Consider the following 22,030-nt stretch of genomic DNA (forward strand, 5'->3'; position numbering starts at 1 on the left):
GGATTGCGTTCGGAAACCGAGGTACCACTGTACCCTTGGGGGTAAGCCAAGACTGTTACAGTGCTATAATACTGCATTAAATGTATAGTACATATGGCCCTAATATTCCACTAACAGAAGGAGTGGGGTGGTATATAGCCATCGCTACAAAACCACTACAGCCTCCACTGTGGTGCAGGCCTGTATTTTGGTGCGGAAAATCATTTTGTGAAGACAGCCATATGATGTCCCACAATGCCTTAAGAGTCACAAGAGGCTGGGGATGGTGGCAGTGTTGAAGGGGAGCCAAGACAATGTAATCAGTGAGACCCCGTAAGATGTTGAGGACCTGGCACGTGCTCAACAGTGACAGATGCTGACACCAGTCCCTCGCCTATAGCAAGAAAGAGCTTAAGGAGCTTCAAATAACTTCTTTTTAATTTGCTAACAATGGAGGTGAAGTCAGTATTTAACTTGTCACGAGAGAAGTGCTGGAACTTCTAGTTTATTCTTAAGCTCAACTGTTCAGTGCTAAAGAGAATCTGCTTTGCAGATTCTCAGAAACACTCAATTAGTTAACTATTATTTCTGCTGAAGAATTCGATGAATGCACTTATTATTATTTTGTCTCACTGTTCCTCAGCTGTAAAATGGAACCAATCTCTTAAAAAAAAAGTAGAACTGCAATAGTGTGCATGTGAGAGTTTACTTTTCTGAAACCCTCGAAGCACAACCTGTGACTCTTCTGCCATTGAGAAATGGGAGTAAGGCTGCAATATATCCCATTCTATAGGGATAGGATGCAGACACCTATCTTATCATGGAGACCACGAACACCTTTTTGGCTTTCTGTTTTTCCATTCTGCTTGCATCACCAGACCCTTTTCTCATTGTCTGTTACACTGGAGTTCCCTCTAGTGTTCCGATGTGCCTATTGCAATCTTCCAATGACCAGCTTATTTCCTTCTCCTGTCCAGAAACAACCCCCAAAGGGAGGTGAAGGTGGGTAACTTTCCAGCTCACCACCCAGCCCAGCACAATGAGGCGAGTTCATCCCCTTTCCTGACCCTGTTGCTGCTCCTCTCCTCCATTCTGCCCTCCTCAGGCTTACTATTACCTCTGCGGTTTAAATATCTTTTCTGGGATTGGGGTAACATTGTGCTGCTGGCCACAACTGCACTCTGTTGCTTTTGACCTGGCCTATGGTTTACTTATATCAATCGAGCTATCGTGCCAAGCAGATGCGAATCTCAGCCATGATCACTTCCTGCAGTGTTTAATTGTGTGCTTTATGTATTTGACTTGCTGTGTGGTTTTTGGTTTGCTTCCCTCATCTCCAGCAGCCAAATGCCTGCATGCACTTTGAGTTCCTGTTTCTCCTACTTGTGGCATATCTGAGACTCTTTGCTTTTGCTACACCTTTATCTAACAGGTTGCTGAACTCCATCTCCACACACCTAAAGGATCAGATCTGCAGTCCAGAAGTGCTAACTGATCCAGCACTGACACATGATTAATAATGGTAATAATAATAATAATAATAATAATAATAATAATAATAATAATAATAATAATAATAATAATATATTTATGCCCTGCCCATCTGGCTGAATTTCCCCAGCCACTCTGGGCGACTTCCAATTGAGTGTTAAAAACAATACAGCATTAAATATCAAAAACTTCCCTAAACAGGGCTGCCTTTAGATGCCTTTTAAAGATAAGATGGCTGCTTATTTCCTTCACATCTGGTGGGAGGGCGTTCCACAGGGCGAGTGCCACTACCGAGAAGGCCCTCTGTCTGGTTCCCTGTAACTTCACTTCTTGCAATGAGGGAACCACCAGAAGGCCCTTGGCACTGGACCTCAGTGTCTGGGCTGAACAATGGGGGTGGAGATGCTCCTTCAGGTATATAGGACTGAGGCCATTTAGGGCTTTAAAGGTCAGCACCAACACTTTGAATTGTTATGTGACTTGAAGCACCTTTTATCTGCTTTGGCTGATATATCAGCTTCAAACTGGGTGGCAGTAGCTTAGCCACAATTACCAATGCACTTCTAACTTCCTGCTTAAACTATTATAGCGTGTTGCATATTTCCTTTAAAATAGTCTGGAAACCGTGGCAGAACCCGAGCAGGAACACAAGATTTTTATGAGTGCTCTTACTTTCAACCAGGAAATGATGGAAGGTTTGCACTCCTTTTATGTGATCAGAAGTTTACATGAACAGGACAACTAATGGCAAAGTTATGAACACACCAGGTTTGTTTTCAAATGATTTTCTTGGCTAGAATCATGAAGCTTCCTTAGAGATCGTGGCAGTCATATTACAAAGGAGTGGAATGTGTAACCTGAGATATGGCAACCTCATATATTATCATCTGACTGTTCTTTTCCTCTCCTGAGGTGCAATATTCTAGGGCTGTACACAACTCTACCCAGGACAAAGTGGGCATACTGAACACACAGTGACCTAGCTTCAGAGAGAATAGCTGAAAAAGGCAACAAAAGTGGATGTTTTAAAGAGCTTCTACTAACGAATTAAAAGAGAGAGAGAGAGAGAGAGAGAGAGAGAGAGAGAGAGAGAGAACAGTCATCGTTTCTGCTTCTAACATTTATTCACATCCGTTTTTTCTTTTGGAAACCCATTGTGCACTTCATAAGTAATGCAGTAATGTAGGGTTCATATATTCTGGTTGTAACTTTAGGTTTATCCATATATTTATCCATATAAGTGAAATCCCATCTCTTAACTACAAGCATTTATGAAATTAAAGTTATAAAACCAGTAGATTAAAAAATGTGCAAAAGTTACAAGTCTCATTTTAATCAGTTCATGACAATATTTACATTAAAATGTGATGTGATGGTTTTGCAGGAAAGCAAACAAAATAGTTCAGCCATGGTTAAAAAGTTGATGTGGTCAGGCTCATGGCTACAAATCAGTTCTTTGGTATAAATTTCAAAGAGAAACTGAGCTGACATCGTCACAGTAGCTCATGTCTCATGGATGGACATGGGAAGAAGGATGTTTTTCATGACTTGCGGCTATGCTGTCATGGTGAAAAAATGTGACCCTCCTGAGGCAGTAAAAAGCTTGGAAACCAAGACTCCTTTATCTTGCTTAACGGCAAAACCAGTCAATGCACTGGTAAATCTGTCAGGATTATTTTGTTCAGAGTATCACAGTCCATGAGAAACTTGGCATAAGGCTACCTAGATATTAGAACAGAGATTGAGAGAAAAGAGGCAAATGAAGAGTGACGGTTGGAATTTCCCATAGCGCTGGAAGGTTCCGCAAGACATTTTGACAGAAGAGTTTGGATTTGATATCCCACTTTATCACTACCCCAAGGAGTCTCAAAGCAGCTAACATTCTCCTTTTCCTTCCTCCCCCACAACAAACACTCTGTGAGGTGAGTGGGGCTGAGAGACTTCAGAGAAGTGTGACTGGCCCAAGGTCACCCAGCAGCTGCATGTGGAGGAGCGGGGACGCGAACCCGGTTCACCAGATTACGAGTCCACCGCTCTTAACCACTACACCACACTGGCTAAGAGAACTCCCCATTTAGAAGGGGAAGTGGAGCAGCACCCAGGGGTGTAGGAAGCGGGGTGCGGTGGGGGCAGGCTGCCCTGGGTGTCATCCCAGAGGGGGGTGACAAAATCCCCCCTGGGCCGATCACGCCACCGCGCCACGATCAGACTCCCACCAGGAGGATCACACTGCCACACCACGATTGGCCGCCCCCCAAGAGGATCACCACACCACGCCATGATTGGCCCCCTGTGATGATTGCCCCACCCTATGGGCAGATTGCCCCGCCCCCGAGTGCACGGCATGTGCGCCACTCCGGGTGCTCGAGCGGCTAGCTCCACCCCTGGAGTGGCCATAGCATATGAAAAAGGGAAACCTACATCCAAATATTTTTCCATGCATAGACTTTCCTGCAATCTGGAACCTTGGCAGAATCAGGGGTCCGGATCAGGTACTATATATGTGTAGGCTTCTCTTATTCAATCAACTACACTCAATGCATGGAAGTTGGTGGTGAGCCAAAGGCACACTAAATGCAGCCCCACTCTGCTCATGGGGTCATCTTTGACATATAAGGCATTAAAGAGGCTTATTCATTCTGGTTTAGCTTTTTTTATGGCATTGAACTTCATTATATTTCTCAAAGGGACACAGGATGCTACCTTATACTGAATTAGGCTGCATTCATATGCTAGTTTATTCTGTTTCCATAACTGTTCCCTTCTGCATTATATTTGAACTTTCCTAAAAGCCACTTCCGGGAATACAGTGCAAGTTTAGAGCTATTTTCTGTGATAGTTGATTTTTTTTTCCCCCTGGGGTTTTTGTTCACTAAAATATGAGAACTGGAAGAGATTTTCTCCCCCCGTCCTCATAGATGAGAATAACAAGGAAGAAATTCCAGTGTATGTATGGTAAGAACAAAGGAAGAATTTGTTTTGCAGTGAACTCAACCAATCTGACAAGGCTAGGGTTGCCATAAGTCCATAATTTCCCAGACATATCCAGAATACTGCAGTCACAAGCAGTGTCCGTGCGGAAATTGGCTAAATATCCTGGAAAATCCATGTCAGCAAGGTCATTTTTGCTGATTTCCCTCAGGAATAGCTCAAAACTTTGCCAAAAATAGTTCTACAACTTTTCTGTCTGGATTTTCACTTTTTGAAACATGGCAACCCTAGACAAGGCTGGACTTGCTTGCAGATCAGAATACAACTCCCAGTCAGCTCACAGCTTTATAAGGATTCTGCAGTACATTATTGGTGCGTGTAAAGGGCACACATATTTAAAATTTAATTTTTTTACAAAATTCACATTTTACAGGCAAATGCATTGAAAAGTATTGGAAAATGCATATTTGATGAAAAGAGTGTCAGTTTGACATAAGAGGTGCATACAAAATGTGCACAATTTAAATAGAAACTTTTTGTCCATCCTTTGAGCAACAAAAAGATCTATACAACAACCACATGGAACAGACCTATGATTTCAAGCCAGCGAAACTGAGAGAGGACAGAATCAGATTGATCAGTCTATCTCTGGCTGAAGAATGCTTGAATCGAGACAGGTAGGTTGCTTTACAATGGGGAAGCTAGGACATTGTGCCAGCAACAGTGGAGTTTCAAAGAGACATGCCTTCTTATTCCCAGGCCTTTCTCCCAAGACTATGTACATAACACAGCAGAGACACATCTGAAGTTTGTGATTGACTTGGCATTCCAGAAGAGCTGAATTGGGTGTAATTGTTCTTAGGAATCTCATCCTGGCTTTTCTATTCTCCCTGGCTTGAGGGTTCATAGCACGGGTTGGCATATGTTTCATAAGATGGAGGAGGACCTATTGGCAGAAGATTTCCTTGGTGTGGTATGACTGCATCTGGCACATCATATATTGCCTGGAAAGTAGATTACAATGAACAATTAGAAGGTCTCAGATGCTATTATTACGCTTTACATCCTTCCAGATGCCACCACTGACTTAATTTTCTCCCAGTAGCATCTCCTCCTTTTGATTCTCTAGAAGCCACCTGGTTCCCATTTTCCCAAAGCAAACATCTTACAAGTTTCACCCCCCTACCCCAGAAGTCCCATGGAGATGCTTACCTCTTCACCTCGACGGAATATTGCTTCATACCCAAAACTTAGAGAGACCATTCCAATGAAGAACTCCAGGACGGCAAAGATCAAGATGACATTTAAAAGTCCTAGGGCTACTCTCTGCCAAACATAAAGCCATGCCGTCAGATCATATTAAGGTTACACAATTAAGGATAACTGAATCACCACAGAAAACTACTAAAGTAATAGATGATAAAATAAAAGACCCAGTGTTTGTCTTCAGATAGCAATACTGTTCAATTGTAACAGTAAATAATATTTTAAACATTAAACATTTTAATTTAAGATTGATCAGTATTTTGCCTTAAACATTGTTGCAACTTGTAATTCAGCTTCCCAGGTCCTATGGTTCTGAAACACGCTCATAAAGAGGTTCTGACAACACCAACATCTGGATCACCAATGTTTAGATTTGGCATTTACTAATGTGTGATGAATCCGGCACCCAAAGGGAGAAAAGTAATTTCCTCATTTACTTGAATGCCTTTTTATACAGGCAATGGCCAATTTACATATGTCCAATTGATGTGCAACCGCGAGCACATGCATCACAGCAACCCGGAAGTGGCCAGAAAGGAGGCAGGGTGCGGTGGGCTTATGTGTGCTCCCCCAACATGCGTGGGAGTCAGGAACATAACCCCCACACTAAACAATCATTGCCTGTATATATATAAATAATGGAAACAAGTTAAAATTAGCTCCGATCTTAAGAAATCACCACTGTGGGCTTTTACACACTTCTGTTTGCCCTGCAGCTTTCCCCATGGTTCAGTGCTGAATCAGAGCACACGGCAATCAGGTTTTCTGCGGATTGCCATTTGTTCCAATTTACCACTAAAGAGTGGGTTTTCTAGGGGGAAAGGGGTGGGGCAAACACAAAACCACTCGGACCCATGCCTAGAAAGCACAGGCCAAGCAGAAGCACAGATGAGCCCTCTGTCATGTATTAAACGTCCGCGGCTGATTCAGGCTCCACACAGGTATTAGCAAGTCAGGTTTATTTGCAGAGCTTGTGTTTTTAACACACCAGCCTGTAGCAGGGTTTCTCTGCAGTCCAAGTGATGTCTGAGGGGCTTGGCTGTACCTGAGAGCAGGGTACACGGTTAATTCACTGTCCCTGGTTCCAATATATTTGCCATTGAAGAGCCAAACTAGTCCCTATGTGGCTGAAATGTTAAATCCAATTGTTGCTAGACGACTTATTAGCATTAGCATTAGCCTTATTAGTATTATTAGCTCAGTCAATGATATAACTCAACCTCTGCATGGTCTGTGCAGCTGAGTTGGTGCTGGGACCCTCTGCTCCTGCTGCTTAAGGACATGCAGTTCATCTTGTGAACTCCTTTCCTGCCACATCTACAAGCTGGCAGTGGAAGGAGACACAGCCTTAAAAAGTTGTAAGGTGCCGTTATATTAAATCAAGCTTCGCCTGATTCCTTTATGGCTCAGGTGACTAAGAAAGGTCTATTTTATCTCCCTGGCTTAACCTACCCTCCTGCCAGATCCTCCTACCCAGTAGCAGTTTCGCTTCACACCACTTGGTAAATGGCAAGGGATATAATGAGGGCAGAGCAAATAAAGGATGAGGATTACAGTGGAAAACAAACAATAATAATAATAATTCAGGAGTTTGGCAGCCAACCCCATTTGCTACATCCAGGTTAAGGGAGCTTTCAGATGCAGCCCATTCAACTGCAGCTAAAATAAGTTCAGAACTCAACATTCCCCAAAACAGGCTTACCAGGTGTATTAAGTCAGAGGGCGTATAATAAACAGGAGAAACATTTTCATCTATGAGGAGAACAATTATCCCAACAGTTGCAGCAAGAGTGCTCACAATGTTCAGGCATGCGCTGACTTTCATCTGTAAGAAACAAATACACCCTTAGGGCACAAGCTATTCTGGTCATGCTGCATAGCAACCTGACAAAAGCCTTATTCTAGGGATAGCCAATACCGTGCCTTCCAAGTGTTGCTGGCCATCCCAGCATCCCTGAGCGATGGCCCTGCTGGCTGGGGCTGATGGGAGTTGTAGTCCAACATCTCAAGGGCACCATGCTGGCTACCACAGCCTATTCAGATATTCTTAAACATGGTGGGGGAGGTGGGCTGTGCACACTGCTCCCAGCCCCACCATCTGCCCCGCATCTTCCTGAGTTGAGTGGGAAGGTTTAAAGGAGGAAGTGCTTTGACCGGATGCAGTGACTGTCCTCCGTGTGAACAAGAACCTAGGGTTCCTTGTGGTGGAGAGAACTGCAAGCATGCAAGCCAAACATGGTTATATCCCACTTCAGATCTTCCTGTACACTTCCCACTACCCTTCCACAGATGCAGCTTTAAAATGCATGACTAGAACTTTTGGCACCATCTCTATTAATGGAATTGCAAGAGTTTTGTCTTTTTTTTTTTTTACCTCCTTTTGACTATGTGAAAACTAGGGCTGTCTGAAAATGGTGCCCCAAAATTTTTCCATGTTATTTGTGAGCATTAAAAGAAGTGGGAGTTTTGCAGGTATTATCCGTGGGTGGACTGAAATTCTCCAAGTCTTCAGGAAGAGCTTGGAAAAAGAAAACGTTTTTTTTTTTTAAGTATCAAAAAATTGTTTTCTGATAAATTTTGGACAAGCCTACTTCCTAGATCAATTATGCAGGGATGAAATACTGCTTCAGTCCAAGGTCAGACCTTAGAAACAACTGCCAATAGAAGTCAGATTATTTCCAGGAATCTCTCTAAGAAAGCGCCATTTTATTTTATTAGGATATTTGCACAGCAACTGCAGAGAAGGCTCAATGATTAAAAGAGTCTCAGCTTTTCCATGCTATTCCAAGACCTCTCTGAGGAGTCACAAGGTTTGGGACTCCAATAAGAGTTGGCTGCTCTTATCTGGGGGGAAATTCAGAACAAGGAGGATGCTACAGATTCTGTAGCCCTGAAGTCCTGACAGGAGGATTTTTAGAAGTCTTGTGTAAGCTGTACTGAGCTCCCAAAGAAAGTGTGCAATATATGTGCAGTAAATGGTGGGTTGAGAGGCAGGGCAGGATGTGAGGAACCAGACTCACCTGTAGGGATGATCTGTTATGCTCAGTTATCGCCAATGCAAATCCGGAAATGATGAACTGGGTCACACAAGAAAAACAAATCAGGATTAGAGTAAAACTTCACTCCAAATTCAGGTGGGAAAAGACTTATGCAGATAAAAGAGGATGCTGACAAATGGGGCAGGCTGTCTACAGGAGTTATGAGGCAAAAGTAAGGGGCCAGGGGCAAGATAATTAGGACAGGGGGAAATGCACTATGTGCATTTCCTGAATGTGATTTTTTTTCTGTTGTAGTTACCATTCCTGTCTTTGATGCATAACTCACCATCTCCTGGAAAGCATAGGAAATTGGAGTTCAGCCTTCAGCTAATAAGCTGCGATTCCTCAATGTAGTGTCTGAGCATCCAAATAAATTGAACACACACACACACACACACGTTATATGTTGGTATCCCTACCTGCATTAAATTGTCTGAACTCAACCTGGCAAATTATCTGAATTCAGCTTGTATTCCTAAGAGAAACCAGCAATTTGGGTTTCTTATACAAATGACCGCTAAATGTAGGCTCAGCTTAAGAGCTGCTTCCATGTCCGTTCCAAAATGCACAGAAAGCATTTGATCCCAGAAACCATGGGGACAAGGCCAATTTTCCACCTAGTTGGTACTTCCCCGCTGGTCAACTGTTGGATGTAAAAAGACTAGGCAATTAGTCATCGAAATGTCACATTCAAGTGCTATTGAATTCATGAAACATCTAACTGCTATTTAATTCCCTATTCTTAGGGTTTCTTGAATGGTGAGGTTCTCTTTCCCTTAGAGGACAGGTTGCCTGCAGCAATCACTTGTCAAACGGGGAAGTGGCTGGCATAGTTTGAATTTGTTTGAATTGAACTGGTCCTACTTACAATGAGTCCGCCCCAGTACACGTATCCAGAGAGCACAGTGTACGATCGGCTTCTGTCCAAGAGAAGGGTCAAGAGGCTCCCAAAACTAATGTGAACCAAGCCAATCAGAATCTGGATAGCCTGTAATAATACAATTGAATAGAATAGGTGAGATGAGTCCCAGTATCCTCGACAGTCCTTGTTTGGGGAGACAAATTCTGTCAATTTGAAACTGAAGGAACTGTCCAGAGCGCTGACCAACTTTTGTGTCTTCATAAAACACCCTCCCCATTCCCAAAGAGCAGCAGAGTTTCAAAAATCCATTTTTTAGACACGCCCTATATATCATGCAAATGTATGGTTGTAAAAATGACATTTAAAACAAACGAAAAGGTACGCAGCCAAAAGAGGAGTGAGAAAATAGCCACAGCTTGGTTTGTTTATTTTACAGTTTCATATCCTGCCTTTCCACCATTTAGGCTTTGCTATTGGAACAGCTACAAGTGTTGTTTGAGGGGGAAGCTAAGCTCACCCGACCTGGGCCAAAGAGGTGCTACCAGCTCCTGGTTTGGGGTACATCCACCCCGCCTAGTGCAGCAGCAACTCTCACACAATGCCTCATATAAAGTTCCTCCCTTCCTAACAGCAGCCAGAATAAGGATTGCGGAAGTGCGGCGAAAGGGTGTGTGTTTATATAGATGTAGATATAGGTATAGATAACTTTAACATACTTTGGGAAGAAGTGGCATTCAGAAAACATTGTTTTGTGTGTCTGTGGGGTGGGGGAATTCCACTGCAACTCAGTTTTTTAAAGTACTGCTGAAAGTACGGGGTGAGGGGAAGGGGGAAACCTGGATTTTCCCCCAAAGCACATGTTTCAGGTGTTAAGCTTAGTAAAGGTAAAGGGACCCCTGACCATTAGGTCCAGTCGTGGCTGACTCTGGGGTTGTGGCACTCATCTTGCTTTATTGACTGAGGGAGCCAGCATACAGCTTCTGGGTCATGTGGCCAGCATGACTAAGCCGCTTCTGGCGAACTAGAGCAGCACACGGAAATGCTGTTTTCCTTCCCGCCGGAGCGGTACCTATTTATCTACTTGCACTTTGACGTGCTTTCGAATTGCTAGGTTGGCAGGAGCAGGGACCGAGCAACGGGAGCTCACCTCGTCGCAGGGATTTGAACCGCTGACCTTCTGATCGGCAAGTCCTAGGCTCTGTGGTTTAACCCACAGCGCCACCTGCATCCCGCATCTGCATGAAAGCAGATATTTCAGGTGTTCAGCTTAGATGGGACCATTTTTAATTTCTCTCCGTTTCTCACTTTTCCAATCTTAATTTCAGTTCTCCACATTTCCCTACAAATCACAATTTCCCTCCCTCCCCAGAAAGTTTCCCTTCAGGGTGAATTTATCTTACCACACACATTTCAGCATGCAGTTTTGCCAAACATACACATTTAGCACAGCAATTGTACCCGACTAGAAAACATTTTACGGTGAAGCATATTTCAGAGAAGTGTGCATTTTGAAAGATGGCTACATTTTGGTGCGCATAGTGTGCCAAAGAGTGTGAATTAGGTGAGTTGAGTTCACCTTTCAATGCTGAATTATTTCCCCACATCTCTTGATGTGAATCAGAATATCAGAGCTGGGGTGGATGAATTGTGACAGAGAGGCAATGCTTGGTGTATAAGCTAGTCCACAAAGAAACCATAGAGGAAGATACTTCTGTTCTTTACATAATTATTTTTGCTATATAACTCTTTATTGGTGATCACAATAATCCCCAGAGACCATAGTATGAGATGGGTCACTTACCCCTAGCACCCTGGGTTCTCCTTTGCGTTCTGTACGTAAGTTACCAGCTGGCTCAGTTCCTCCATAGAGATGGCTCCCTGGATAGCCTGTTCCAAGTGGCTGGGCACCCAAATGCATGGCACCAGTTGGGTACAAAATCTGGTTTGGGTGGCTGGCCATCACACCATGGTGAGGAATAACCACGAATGCTTGGTTGTCCATGCTGAGCAGTGCAGCTACTGTAACAGAGGGGAAAGAGAAAAGAACCCATGAATTCGTTCATGACAAGTGCACATTGTTTTTGCTTGCTCTGAGTTTGATATGGGCTCCCTCGGGCATATGCAATGACAGGAGACAGTTCTATGTTGCTGGTAAAAACAAGCTGGCTGTTCTGGGACAGAACAGATTTATGAACAAATGAATGAACGAATGTACAACTGACACAGACTGGTTATAGACTCTTCTCTAAATACATCAGAATTCCACACTCTCCGGTGCAGTAGTAGTAGCTCCAGTGATTTTTACAGATACACTTCGTGCCAGAATTATATATATACAGTAGATTAGGGATGGGCGCTTCCCTCAATTTCATTCTCTCAGTTTCTCGTTTTCAAATTTCAAATTCAGTTATCCACATTAGTTTGCCATATTTTTTAAAAAGTCCTCATGAAAATTCATCAGCATTGTACTACAAAATTGCTTCTAGTAAGCACATTTTGGGTTCAGTTATGCCTAATGCACACAGTTATGGAAAGCACTTTCGCCTTATATTATGCATTTTTGTACGTTATTTTCACGAATATATGTTACCTGGCTGGAAAACTACACTGCAAAATTTGGAGAAGTATGAATTTGGAAGGCTGATTGCATAATGCGTATTGTTTTCGAAAGTGCAGATTAGGTAGGTAAAGGGACCCCTGACCATTAGGTCCAGTCGTGACCGACTCTGGGGTTGCGGCGCTCATCTCGCTTTATTGGCCGAGGAAGCCGGCATACAGCTTCCGGGTCATGTGGCCAGCATGACTAAGCCACTTCTGGCGAACCAGAGCAGTGCACGGAAATGCCGTTTACCTTTCCGCCGGAGTGGTACCTATTTATGTACTTGCACTTTGACATGCTTTTGAACTGCTAGGTTGGCTTTTGAACTGCAGGAGCAGGGACCGAGAATGGGAGCTCACCCCATCGCGGGGATTCGAACCGCCAACCTTCTGATCAGCAAGTCCTAAGCTCTGTGTTTTAACCCACAGCGCCACCTGCGTCCCGCAGATTAGGTAGATTCACCTTTAAATACAAACAATTGAAATTCTCCCCCATCCCTAAAAGAGAGTAAGAAATAGGGGTGGGATTTAACTATGTTGTTGTATGGGTGAGATGAGGTATATTTGTGCAGTTCCCTCCTTTCCCCTGGCCCATCCACCCTTATGCCCCTTAAATCATCGTTGGAGGGTTAAAGGAACCTCCAGAACTGGTTCAGGGGATGCAAGGGAGGGAAAGGGGAGGAGGAAGTCCCATTGTGTGAGTTGAGCTTGTTCCCTATACCCCACTTAGTGCTACATTGAATCTCACCCTAGGTATTCTATTGCCTGTTTCAAGGGCAAATGGGTTCGCATCCACTGCCACCTCCACCCCACCCCTGTCTTCCCCATTTGCCCTATTTCTAGCAGCATGAAAAAGATCTAATTCTTTACCCTGGAGACTCTCCCTCCCTGTCTTTCTCCGTACCCCTCCCTCCTTCCTGCGAGAGGCCTCGGCCACCAACTGTGACCAATGATCCTCCTAATAATGACCCAAGCTACTGAAAGGTGATAGGACTCACTGTATTTCCCGACCCTGCAGATACTGCTTTCCCTCTCGGGTGTTCAAGTTCTACTCAGTCAACCAGGAAGCTTGCTCAGAATTTTAAAGAGTGTCATTCGTTGCTGTTGGACCTTTGATCTTATTTGCTTGGTCATATCCCTCCACCCCGCCCTTCTCCTGCAGGTACGTCCCAGTTCTACCTTCATCAGGGTTATGGTTGCCATGGTCCCTTCTATTAAAGAGCTTCTCTATACCCTAGAGCAGAGTTGTCCAAACTTTTCATGTTGGCGACACATTTTTTAGACATGCATCATTTTGCAACACAGTAATCCAGTTTTACTAGCAAACCGGAGGTTAACTAACCCCTTTCCAGCCCTGGCAGCAGTGTGGCTCTTTGGGTCATTTTCCTTACTGATGATGACCCTGTGCAGAGGAGGCCTTAATGGGCAGAGCAAAGCCAGCCCAAGGAGCCCCTTGTGGAACCCAAACCCCATGTGATCCTCATGCCCTCTCCAGATCTGCTCAGGAGGGTCAGGAGAACCCCCGGAACAGCACATGAGAGCAGGGAGATTGTTCGGTTTGGCCAGCAGAAATGCTTGCGCTGACGGAATTGTCACCTTAGCATGACATTGAATTCCAACCTTTGCATTCGGGCTCCTGTAAGCCCCTGCTGAGCCAGGCCTAGACTCATTGGAGGCCTGGGTCCACCCAGCTGGTCATGCCCTCACCACTGCTCCACTGCCTACTCAGAGCTTACGTGGTGGCATCAAGCCCTCGCAGGAGGATCCCAAATGCTGCCACAAGTGTCCAGAGTTGTTAAGAAAGAACCATAGGAACAACACTTCCAGTGGTATGTGGGCCTGGCAAAAGCTTGCCTGCAAACCTCACTACCCTCATCGCTGAGTATGTTAGGGAAAGGAAGGGGTAGTAGAGGGTCCCATTGAGGAGGCCCAATTGTAAGTTAATTAGTGAGGCAATTATAATTGGCCCAAATTAACTCATTTGTGTCAGTTCCATTCTAATTTGCAGCTGGGGCCCACCCATTTCTAGGGATATACAGTACAGTGTTCTAAAGAGTGTAGTAGTAATCGCTATGATTTGTAGGGCTCTATTGATATGTTTGAAGGGTGAGACTCCTCAGCCTTGAGCGGTGAATATGTTCTCTAGGTGTCTCTGTCTAGGCCCTGGGACTCTTCCTAGGATCACCCTTCTGCCCCAGACCAGGACCCCTCACTGGCCTTGCTCCTTGAGTGGTTTTACCAGGCTGAAATGTGTCCTTGAGCGGTGACCATGCCCTTTGCTTGTTTGGATGGAAAATTGAGAGAAATACATGGTTGTTTGTGTATAGAAACCTGACTTCCGCATGATGGGACTTGTGGCTTACTGCAGGGGGCAAAATTAGCTTTTATTTCACCTGGGTCAAAGACCCAGTTTGGCACCCACCCACCCGCGTGCATTTGCATACACACACAAGGGAGTTTCAATGGCACACCTCTAGAGGCTTCGCCAGTGTGGTGTAGTGCTTAATCTGGTGGACTTGTAATCTGGTGAACCGGGTTGGCGTCTCCGCTCCTCCACATGCAGCTGCTGGGTGACCTTGGGCCAGTCACACTTCTCTGAAGTCTCTCAGCCTCACTCACCTCACAGAGTGTTTGTTGTGGGTCAAATCCAAACTCTCCTTCTTTACCCAGGGCAAAAAACCTGGCCAGCCTGCTGTATAAAAATGAGAGCCAAGAGGCATTTACTTCTGCCTCTTGACCCACAAGCCACTGCCATGCTCAGGTTTCCTACAAGGGCATGTGACCACACATAGGAGCCAACTCCTAGGAGCCAAGGTCCCTTCAGCTTCTCCAATAAAATATTTGAGGGGCTTACCCCCTCCCAATTGATTGGCATTGCCATTCAAATGGGGCGTGTGCACTGTGTCATGCAGGGCAGGGCTCCCCCCCCCCAATATTTTATTCAAGCTGGCACCCTTGTCCCTACTCCAGCTATTCTGAATTGCTGTAAACTACTTAAGGCACGGTTAGTGTATGTGTGTGTGTGAGAGAGAGAGAGTGAGAGCTCTGATTGTAACAAAACCTCTAGGCAGCTTTACACCCCACCTCAAATATTTAAATTCTTAATAAATGTGGCTGCTTCAGACCCTCCTTTGAAGCTCTGGGAGTGGACCGGAGAGAAACTTCACCAGATGCAGTCTGTTCATGTTGCCCCACCCCCAGGCTGCAGCAGATAGGCCAGAATTTGATTCTGGGTTTAGCAGGAACCCATCAGGCACCGCAATGGCCAGGGGGTGGGAGCAATGCTCAGGGGCACATGGCATGGCTGTGGGAGGATGAGGAAGCCCCATGCTGGCTTGCAACCGACACCCACCGCTGGAGTGGGTGAGTGGCCATTTTAAAACATTGACGTGATAAACATCAAGAGTAGACAGAAAGACAAACCGAAAGGAGAAGTCTAGATAAGCTTGGCTGAACAACAGTGTTTTAAGGAGGTGCTGGAAAACATCCAGCGAATAAAAAAGCAGTATAGAAATATTTTAAATGAAATAAAAATACAAAAATAATGCTCTAGGGCAGGACTTTCCAAACTGTGTGTCGTGACACACATTAGTGTGTCGCAGTGGCGTAGCGTGGGGGATGCAGGGGGGGGGCCGGCCGCACCGGGCGCAACATCTGGGGGGTAGGGTTAGGGGGCGCAAATCCACGGGTTAGGGGCGCAAATCCACGGATTAGGGGGCACAAATTACTTGCCTTGCCCCGGGTGCCGACAACCCACGCTACGCCACTGGTGTGTCGGCTGCAGTATGTAGGTGTGTCACCCAAACGCTCTTCACATAGTAAAACCTGCAGGCTGCTTCACCTTAACTTTTGCCAGTTTCTGACTTAGGTTACCGTTGTCACATGTTATCATTCTTTGTGGCAGCTTTTTCAATATCTGAAGAATGATAGAAAATTATTTCTTTACACTGCTTGCTCCAGCTTTCCTGTAGCTGGCTTGTATCCTAAGGCTACTTTCACTGATGAAGCAATTTCCCACCATTAGTAGGAGAGGCTGAGTTAGCACTATTTACATGGCGAAGCTTGTCTGAGTGATAAGAGATGGGTGCCAGAAACAGAAACTTGGAAGGAACACCTCATTGGGGTTTTAATGCAACGTTTCACAGTTCTGTCTCTGGAACAGCAGAGGGCAGAATATCGCTTTCTTTATTTACGTATCTGCATAAGAAATGCGATGTTAATAAACACGTTTGCCAACAAGTACCCTTTTTATCAACCAGTGTAGACTTTTATCAACCAATGTAGAAGAATTTCTACTGTATAAAGGTCACAGACCATGGAGAGAGACCATAGTATTTGCAGAGCCCATGGCAGCGCAGACACAGACCCATTTTATGCATGTTTACTTGAAAAAAGAAGTCCCACTGTCTGATTGAAAATGAAAATGGCCTCTTCAGGAGAAGGCAATTAGAGGCTTGGGCTTTAGAAATTCTGTAATAAGTAGATGGATCAGATATTATTGTCCTTTTGAACATAATTTATGATAAGATTTGATAGAGAGCTTAAAAGCTAAAGTTTTAATAACCTCTTTGTCTCAGAGGTTCTCATTCACAGAACGTGAGAAATAAGGGCGGGGGAGGCTATGGTTTTTATAATGCCTTACTTATTGTGATACAAAAGTTCTTTTACTGTCTCTCAACTTTATTTCATAATTCTTTTCCTCCTGCTAATGGGACTGATAGGGCAATCTTTGCGGTTTTCAAAAATCACATTGCATCTTTAACTGGATTACCAGTGCCAGGATTCATGCTTTCTCCAAAACTACTTTGTTAATTTGTAACAATGTCAATAAATAGCAATGGAATTCACTCTTTGCATTTTCCGCCTTTCATTTCCTTCTGACCTCACTGTTTACAGTTCCCTCCCAGCAGCCATGCCTATCTGAAATCACATGAATGTGAAGAATAATTACTGAGCTTTTGGATTAGATGTTACAGTTTTGGCTAACAGCAGGGGCACTCTGCATTAACATTCAGTGCAAGTCTACACACGTCAGAGTCACAAGTTAGAGAATGCATCCTTCAGATGGCACTGGATATCCATTTCAATGTTTCATTGACAAAGAACTATCTGGATGGGCACAGAGTAGGGCCATCCCCATATGAGAGGAGGGGGGAAGCTTAATGAATCACACAATTGAATTGAACAATCTGTTAATCTGTTTCTACTGTAATTATTTGTATGGTTTTAATAAATTTTACATTTTATATCATTTTATTCTACCAATATTAAATTGTTTTTAATGATTGTTTTGTCTATGTTTTTAGCGGTTCTTGTTCTCTTTTGTAAGCTGCCTTGGGTCTTATCAGGGGAAAAGGTGTGGGGGTCATTCCATGTCATGTGATCCAATGACTTTTACCTTACTGTTTTATATTGCTTTCAGTTTCCTAAAAGTAGTATAAGAGAAGGTCCCAAATCTCAGTTTTTGATTTTTTATCTCATCCCATTTTTTAATTATGGGGGTTTGAAATTTCAAAAAAATGACAATTTTGGCCTTGCCGGACTACACAAACACCTTAAAATCTCAGCCCATAATTGAGATATTTCAAAACTAAAAATGCCAATCTCTTCAGAATGCCATGGGCTTTAATATGATATGGCACATGATGGACGTGCTTTAAATTTTAAAGTTAAGTTACAAAATGTTAAATTTAAGTACAAAAATTTTCATCTTTATGCGCCTGGTAATAATAATAATAATAATAATAATAATAATAATAATAATAATAATGGCAAAAAGGAGGCAAGTATCCAGGAATAAAGACTTTGGCAATCCCACCAACCATTGCACCCAATGTGTTTTGACTACTGTACATGCAATTTTGGCTTTAAGTGTGAAACGTAACCCTCATTGAGGGCTGGCTGTACATGGGTATCACTCCCTAGTTTTTTCTGCATTTCATTTCTTTCCTACTCTCCCGTTTACAGTCCCACACCTAAACCATGTACGTGTGTGTGTGTGTTTGTGTGTGTGTATATACCTGCAACTCAGGATAACACTTCATGCATCTGATGAAGTGGACTGTCATTCACAAAAGCTTCCGTCATAACAAATTGGTTAGTCTTTAAGATGCCACACGACTCTCTTGTTGTTTTGATTTTGCTATCACTGTGTATTTGGATTTAGTCTTCAACTACATCAATGACATGTTCTACATTTTGTGTTAAACGGTGGGTGAAAATACAATACAAACAACTGTAGCTTAACATTTCATTAAGAACTTGCATGCCTAAAAGCCCAATAATGAATCTTGAAGATCTGTAAAAACATCAATGCCCAGAAGCCCAATAATGAACACTCCCTTGTCTGAAAACCTTCTATATATTTACCAGCTGAAGTTAGCATAATGAAAGGTATTGCCTTACCATGTTTTTGTCACTGGAAACCAGATGCAATTTCAAGGCAGAATGGGACAAGCAGAGGGTTCTGCATTATGCATTAGGGTATCACAGCACTGACTGGGGAATGAAGACCAAGACACTTGGGCTAAACACTCTGTTTGTTTCATGTGTTTAGCACCACAATCCACAGAAAGCACTGTGCAACATACCACTAGAACTCAGGTGTTTGCATACATGTGCAACATAATGAAACAGGTGGGCTCCCCCCCCCTTCAGTTTAAATTATTGTCTGAAGCCACTTCTCTGCATATCCCAAATTAGAACCCACACATCCCATGGTTTGTCTTTCCTTCCATTCACACCTTGTCATCCCTGCAGGTCGCATTTCAACCCCTTCTAGACTGCCGGCTCTGCAAAGAGATTAGATTGCGCCGCAGTGGCCTGCTGCCGCACAGCTAAGCTTCCATCTGCTTCCCTTCTTTCACCAGTGTTGGTGGCAAAGTCAGCCATTGAGAGAGAAATATGACCATGCACATGGAACACCAGCTGGGCTCTGATGAGATCTCAGGTGAAGAGAGATCCCTGCAAAGAACCCAGGGCAAGTTCTGAGGCCAGAGGAAGGATTTCCTGTATCAGGCAGGGTGTTGGAGCTCCAGATGGTCCACGAGGCCTCCTCCAACTGGATGATCTGAGTTTATTTATTCTAAAAAATATTTACATCTGGCCATATCATAAAATATCAGGGCAGTGTGCAGCAACAGGTATACAATAAAACATAAAACACCATGAAAAATGGTAAAAAATAATCACTGAAATGACCACATTGGCCTGTCAGCATTAAAAGATCTACATTAAAAGAGATGGCTGAACATCAAAAGAGAGGGTGCCTGTCAAATCTCTGCTGGAGAGTCCCTGGAGCGTCAGGTGTGGCTAGGAGAGACTTTTAGCAGCTATGGCTGGTAAATACATTCATGGCCAGGATTGTTTGAGGCCACAGTTGTCCAGGCATTGGTAACCTCATGGCTGGATTACTGCAATGTGCTCTATGTGTGGCCACCACTGTGATTGGTCCTGTGGTTGCAGCTGGTGCAGAGCAGCTAGGTTGTTTGTGTGGGCAAAATACTACCATCACAACACTTCACTTGCAGGATTTGCACCAGCAGCCAAGTTTGCTGCCAGGCCAAGTTCAGGGTGTTGATACCAAGTCCCTATACAGGTCCGGACAAGGTTGCTTCAGAAGTGCCTTATACACCCAGCAGATTGCTGTGTTTTGCAGGAGAGTTTCTCCTGTGTGTGCCACAGACCTCAGAAGCCCTCTGCACTGTAACTCAGAGCAGGGCTTTTTGTGTGGCTGCCCCTGTTCTGTGGAGCAGCATTTCTGTCAAGATACAGCAGGCAATCACTAGCTGCACTTTCCAGAAACAATTGAAAATAGTTATTGTTCTGACAGGCTTTTCTAGCTGGATAAATGAGCATTCAGCATAAGTGTCCACTAGTTAGGATTTTAGTATTGCTTTAAATGTTGTTTTTGTGTTCTTAACTGTTTTTAATTATCTTATGTGCACATTGCCTCGAGACAGTGGTTTAGAAGGCAATTAACAAAGCAATAATAGTAAATTTACAACAGGCTCTTGCTACTGATTGTAATAACCAGAGACAAGGGCAGCCAAGGTATGAACACAAGCAGCAATAAACAATACCCGAGCCTAAAACCTAAGCCATTTTTAAACCGAAGTCAGCAACTAGTGTTGCTGCTGTTTTTCAGTTCAGGTGAAGGGAGAGCAAATTATTTGAGATCACAAGGACTGAAGGAGAAATAGTCTTATAGGTACAATGGAGCAGGATGTATACTTTTGCTCTTAAGTATTAAGTGAGGTACATGAAAGGGGCCAGGGCAGAGACAATGTGACCCCCCCATGAGGAATCTCTGGCAGCCCCATATTTCTCCTTTTATCCCCAGAATGGTAGGCACCCACCTTAGGAAACTTTAGCACCACCTGTGCAACTCCAGCACCATATTTGCACCAAGTTCAAACCGTAAGGCTGTGTAGAAATGCATCGTCAATGTCTGGTTCAAAGTGTGGCAATTCCCTTTTCTAGGGCATTCATCAAAATCTCAAGCCAGATGGAACACAAGATCTTGCTCATCTTGGCATTCAGCTAAGCTGGAAGATGTATTTTCAATTACTATAATAGGATGCAGCACAGCCTCAGCACTAAATGATGTTAAATAGTTTTAGCAATGATAGCATTATATCCTGATCTTCTTTTAAAACCTGTCAACATATGGCTGGAGCCTCCAGCAAAATACAAGCTGAAATCGATACACAGAAAACAATTCAGTTAGGGTTTGTTTTCCCCTCCAGCATTTTAAAGCAAAAGAACAACCGATAGGAGCACACTACAAACCTGTGTCCCTTCTTCTTTCAGGCCTGATTCTACAGCATTGCTAGGAAGGCCACATCTAATTATGGGTTGAAAAATTTCCATAACAACAACAAAACACCTCCCTCCTACAAACCATATGTCCAAACACAAATAATAAACTAAACACAAATCATATAGCATGCCTCCTCACAGGACCTTTGCTTTGCTGAGACTGGTTCAGGTGCCCAAGTGTGCTTTCCTGGGTGACAGAAGGTCAGTTAATCTCTATTTAAATACTGCCTTTTCACATTTTGCATGCACAGAAATTCCAGTCAAACACTGTATTTGACTAGAAGGCTGAACAGAATGTTTCAATCACTAGGCAACGGGCCTGTTAAAATTTATTCCTACCATCTGGGCAATTGACATCAGGACAATAATAGACTTTGATTTCCAGAAATCTGCTATGTGCTGAGTCCAGTTTCCTTTTCCCTTAAAGCAGACATGGAAAACCTGCAGCCCAAAGGCCACAGGTGGCCCACAGCCCAGGGCTGGCACTACGATGAGCCCTTCTGATTTGAGGCAGTCACCTCAAGCAGCACTCTGGGAGGAGTGGCAGGTTTGGGTCTGGGTTCTGCGCCCACCCCCCACCCCCACCCCCGTCTCCTGCCTGTCTGCATAATCTTCTACCCGGGACAGTTTCTTCACACTTACAAATCCCTTTCTATCCTTTCTCTTTCCACTCTTTCCATGCCTCCTCTTTCTGTTCCACCGACCAACCTCTCTCTCGCCTTTGCACCATGCCTTACTAGCTGGATACTGAAGCTGCTTTCTTGCAAAGCTAGGAGCCTGCCTGTCAGGAGGCAGCTGCACATGCAGCTTGGAACATGAGTGGGACTCTGTGGCAAAGTGATTTGACAGGTGTATGGAAAAGAAGGGACAGTAAGACACCATGAAATGGGGAGGGTCAATGCTGTGCTGAAGCAAGGGGGACAAAATGCAGGAGGAAAAGGTGGGGAGGAGAACGAAAGCGTTTTCCTGGTACATAAAAGCACTTTTAAGCTCTCTGCCTTGCTTACTGCGCTCTGGGAAACTCTTGTGCAGGCTCCAGTGGCCT

The 22,030-nt window shown here is 44.0% G+C and overlaps 1 protein-coding gene across 2 annotated transcripts; it reads right to left on the reverse strand.

Annotated features, from left to right (window-relative positions):
• Positions 1-4,325: 4,325 nt before the first annotated feature.
• LOC308594205 (membrane-spanning 4-domains subfamily A member 15-like) lies at positions 4,326-20,975 on the reverse strand. 2 transcript variants are annotated; one of them, XM_081207071.1, is made up of 7 exons: positions 20,956-20,975; positions 11,369-11,586; positions 9,574-9,693; positions 8,688-8,744; positions 7,370-7,492; positions 5,614-5,727; positions 4,326-5,405 (listed from the first exon to the last, which is right to left on the reverse strand). In XM_081207071.1, exons 2-7 carry the CDS (start codon positions 11,567-11,569, stop codon positions 5,283-5,285), a joined length of 738 nt encoding a protein of 245 aa, XP_081063197.1. In that variant the 5' UTR covers positions 11,570-11,586; positions 20,956-20,975; the 3' UTR covers positions 4,326-5,282. The 2 variants fall into 2 exon arrangements, with proteins under 2 accessions (XP_081063197.1, XP_081063196.1); XM_081207070.1 differs by lacking the exon at positions 20,956-20,975 and adding an exon at positions 13,164-13,480.
• Positions 20,976-22,030: the final 1,055 nt, after the last annotated feature.

Source organism: Podarcis bocagei (genome assembly GCF_964188305.1).
Source record: "Podarcis bocagei genome assembly, chromosome: 1".
Taxonomy (NCBI): domain Eukaryota; kingdom Metazoa; phylum Chordata; class Lepidosauria; order Squamata; family Lacertidae; genus Podarcis; species Podarcis bocagei.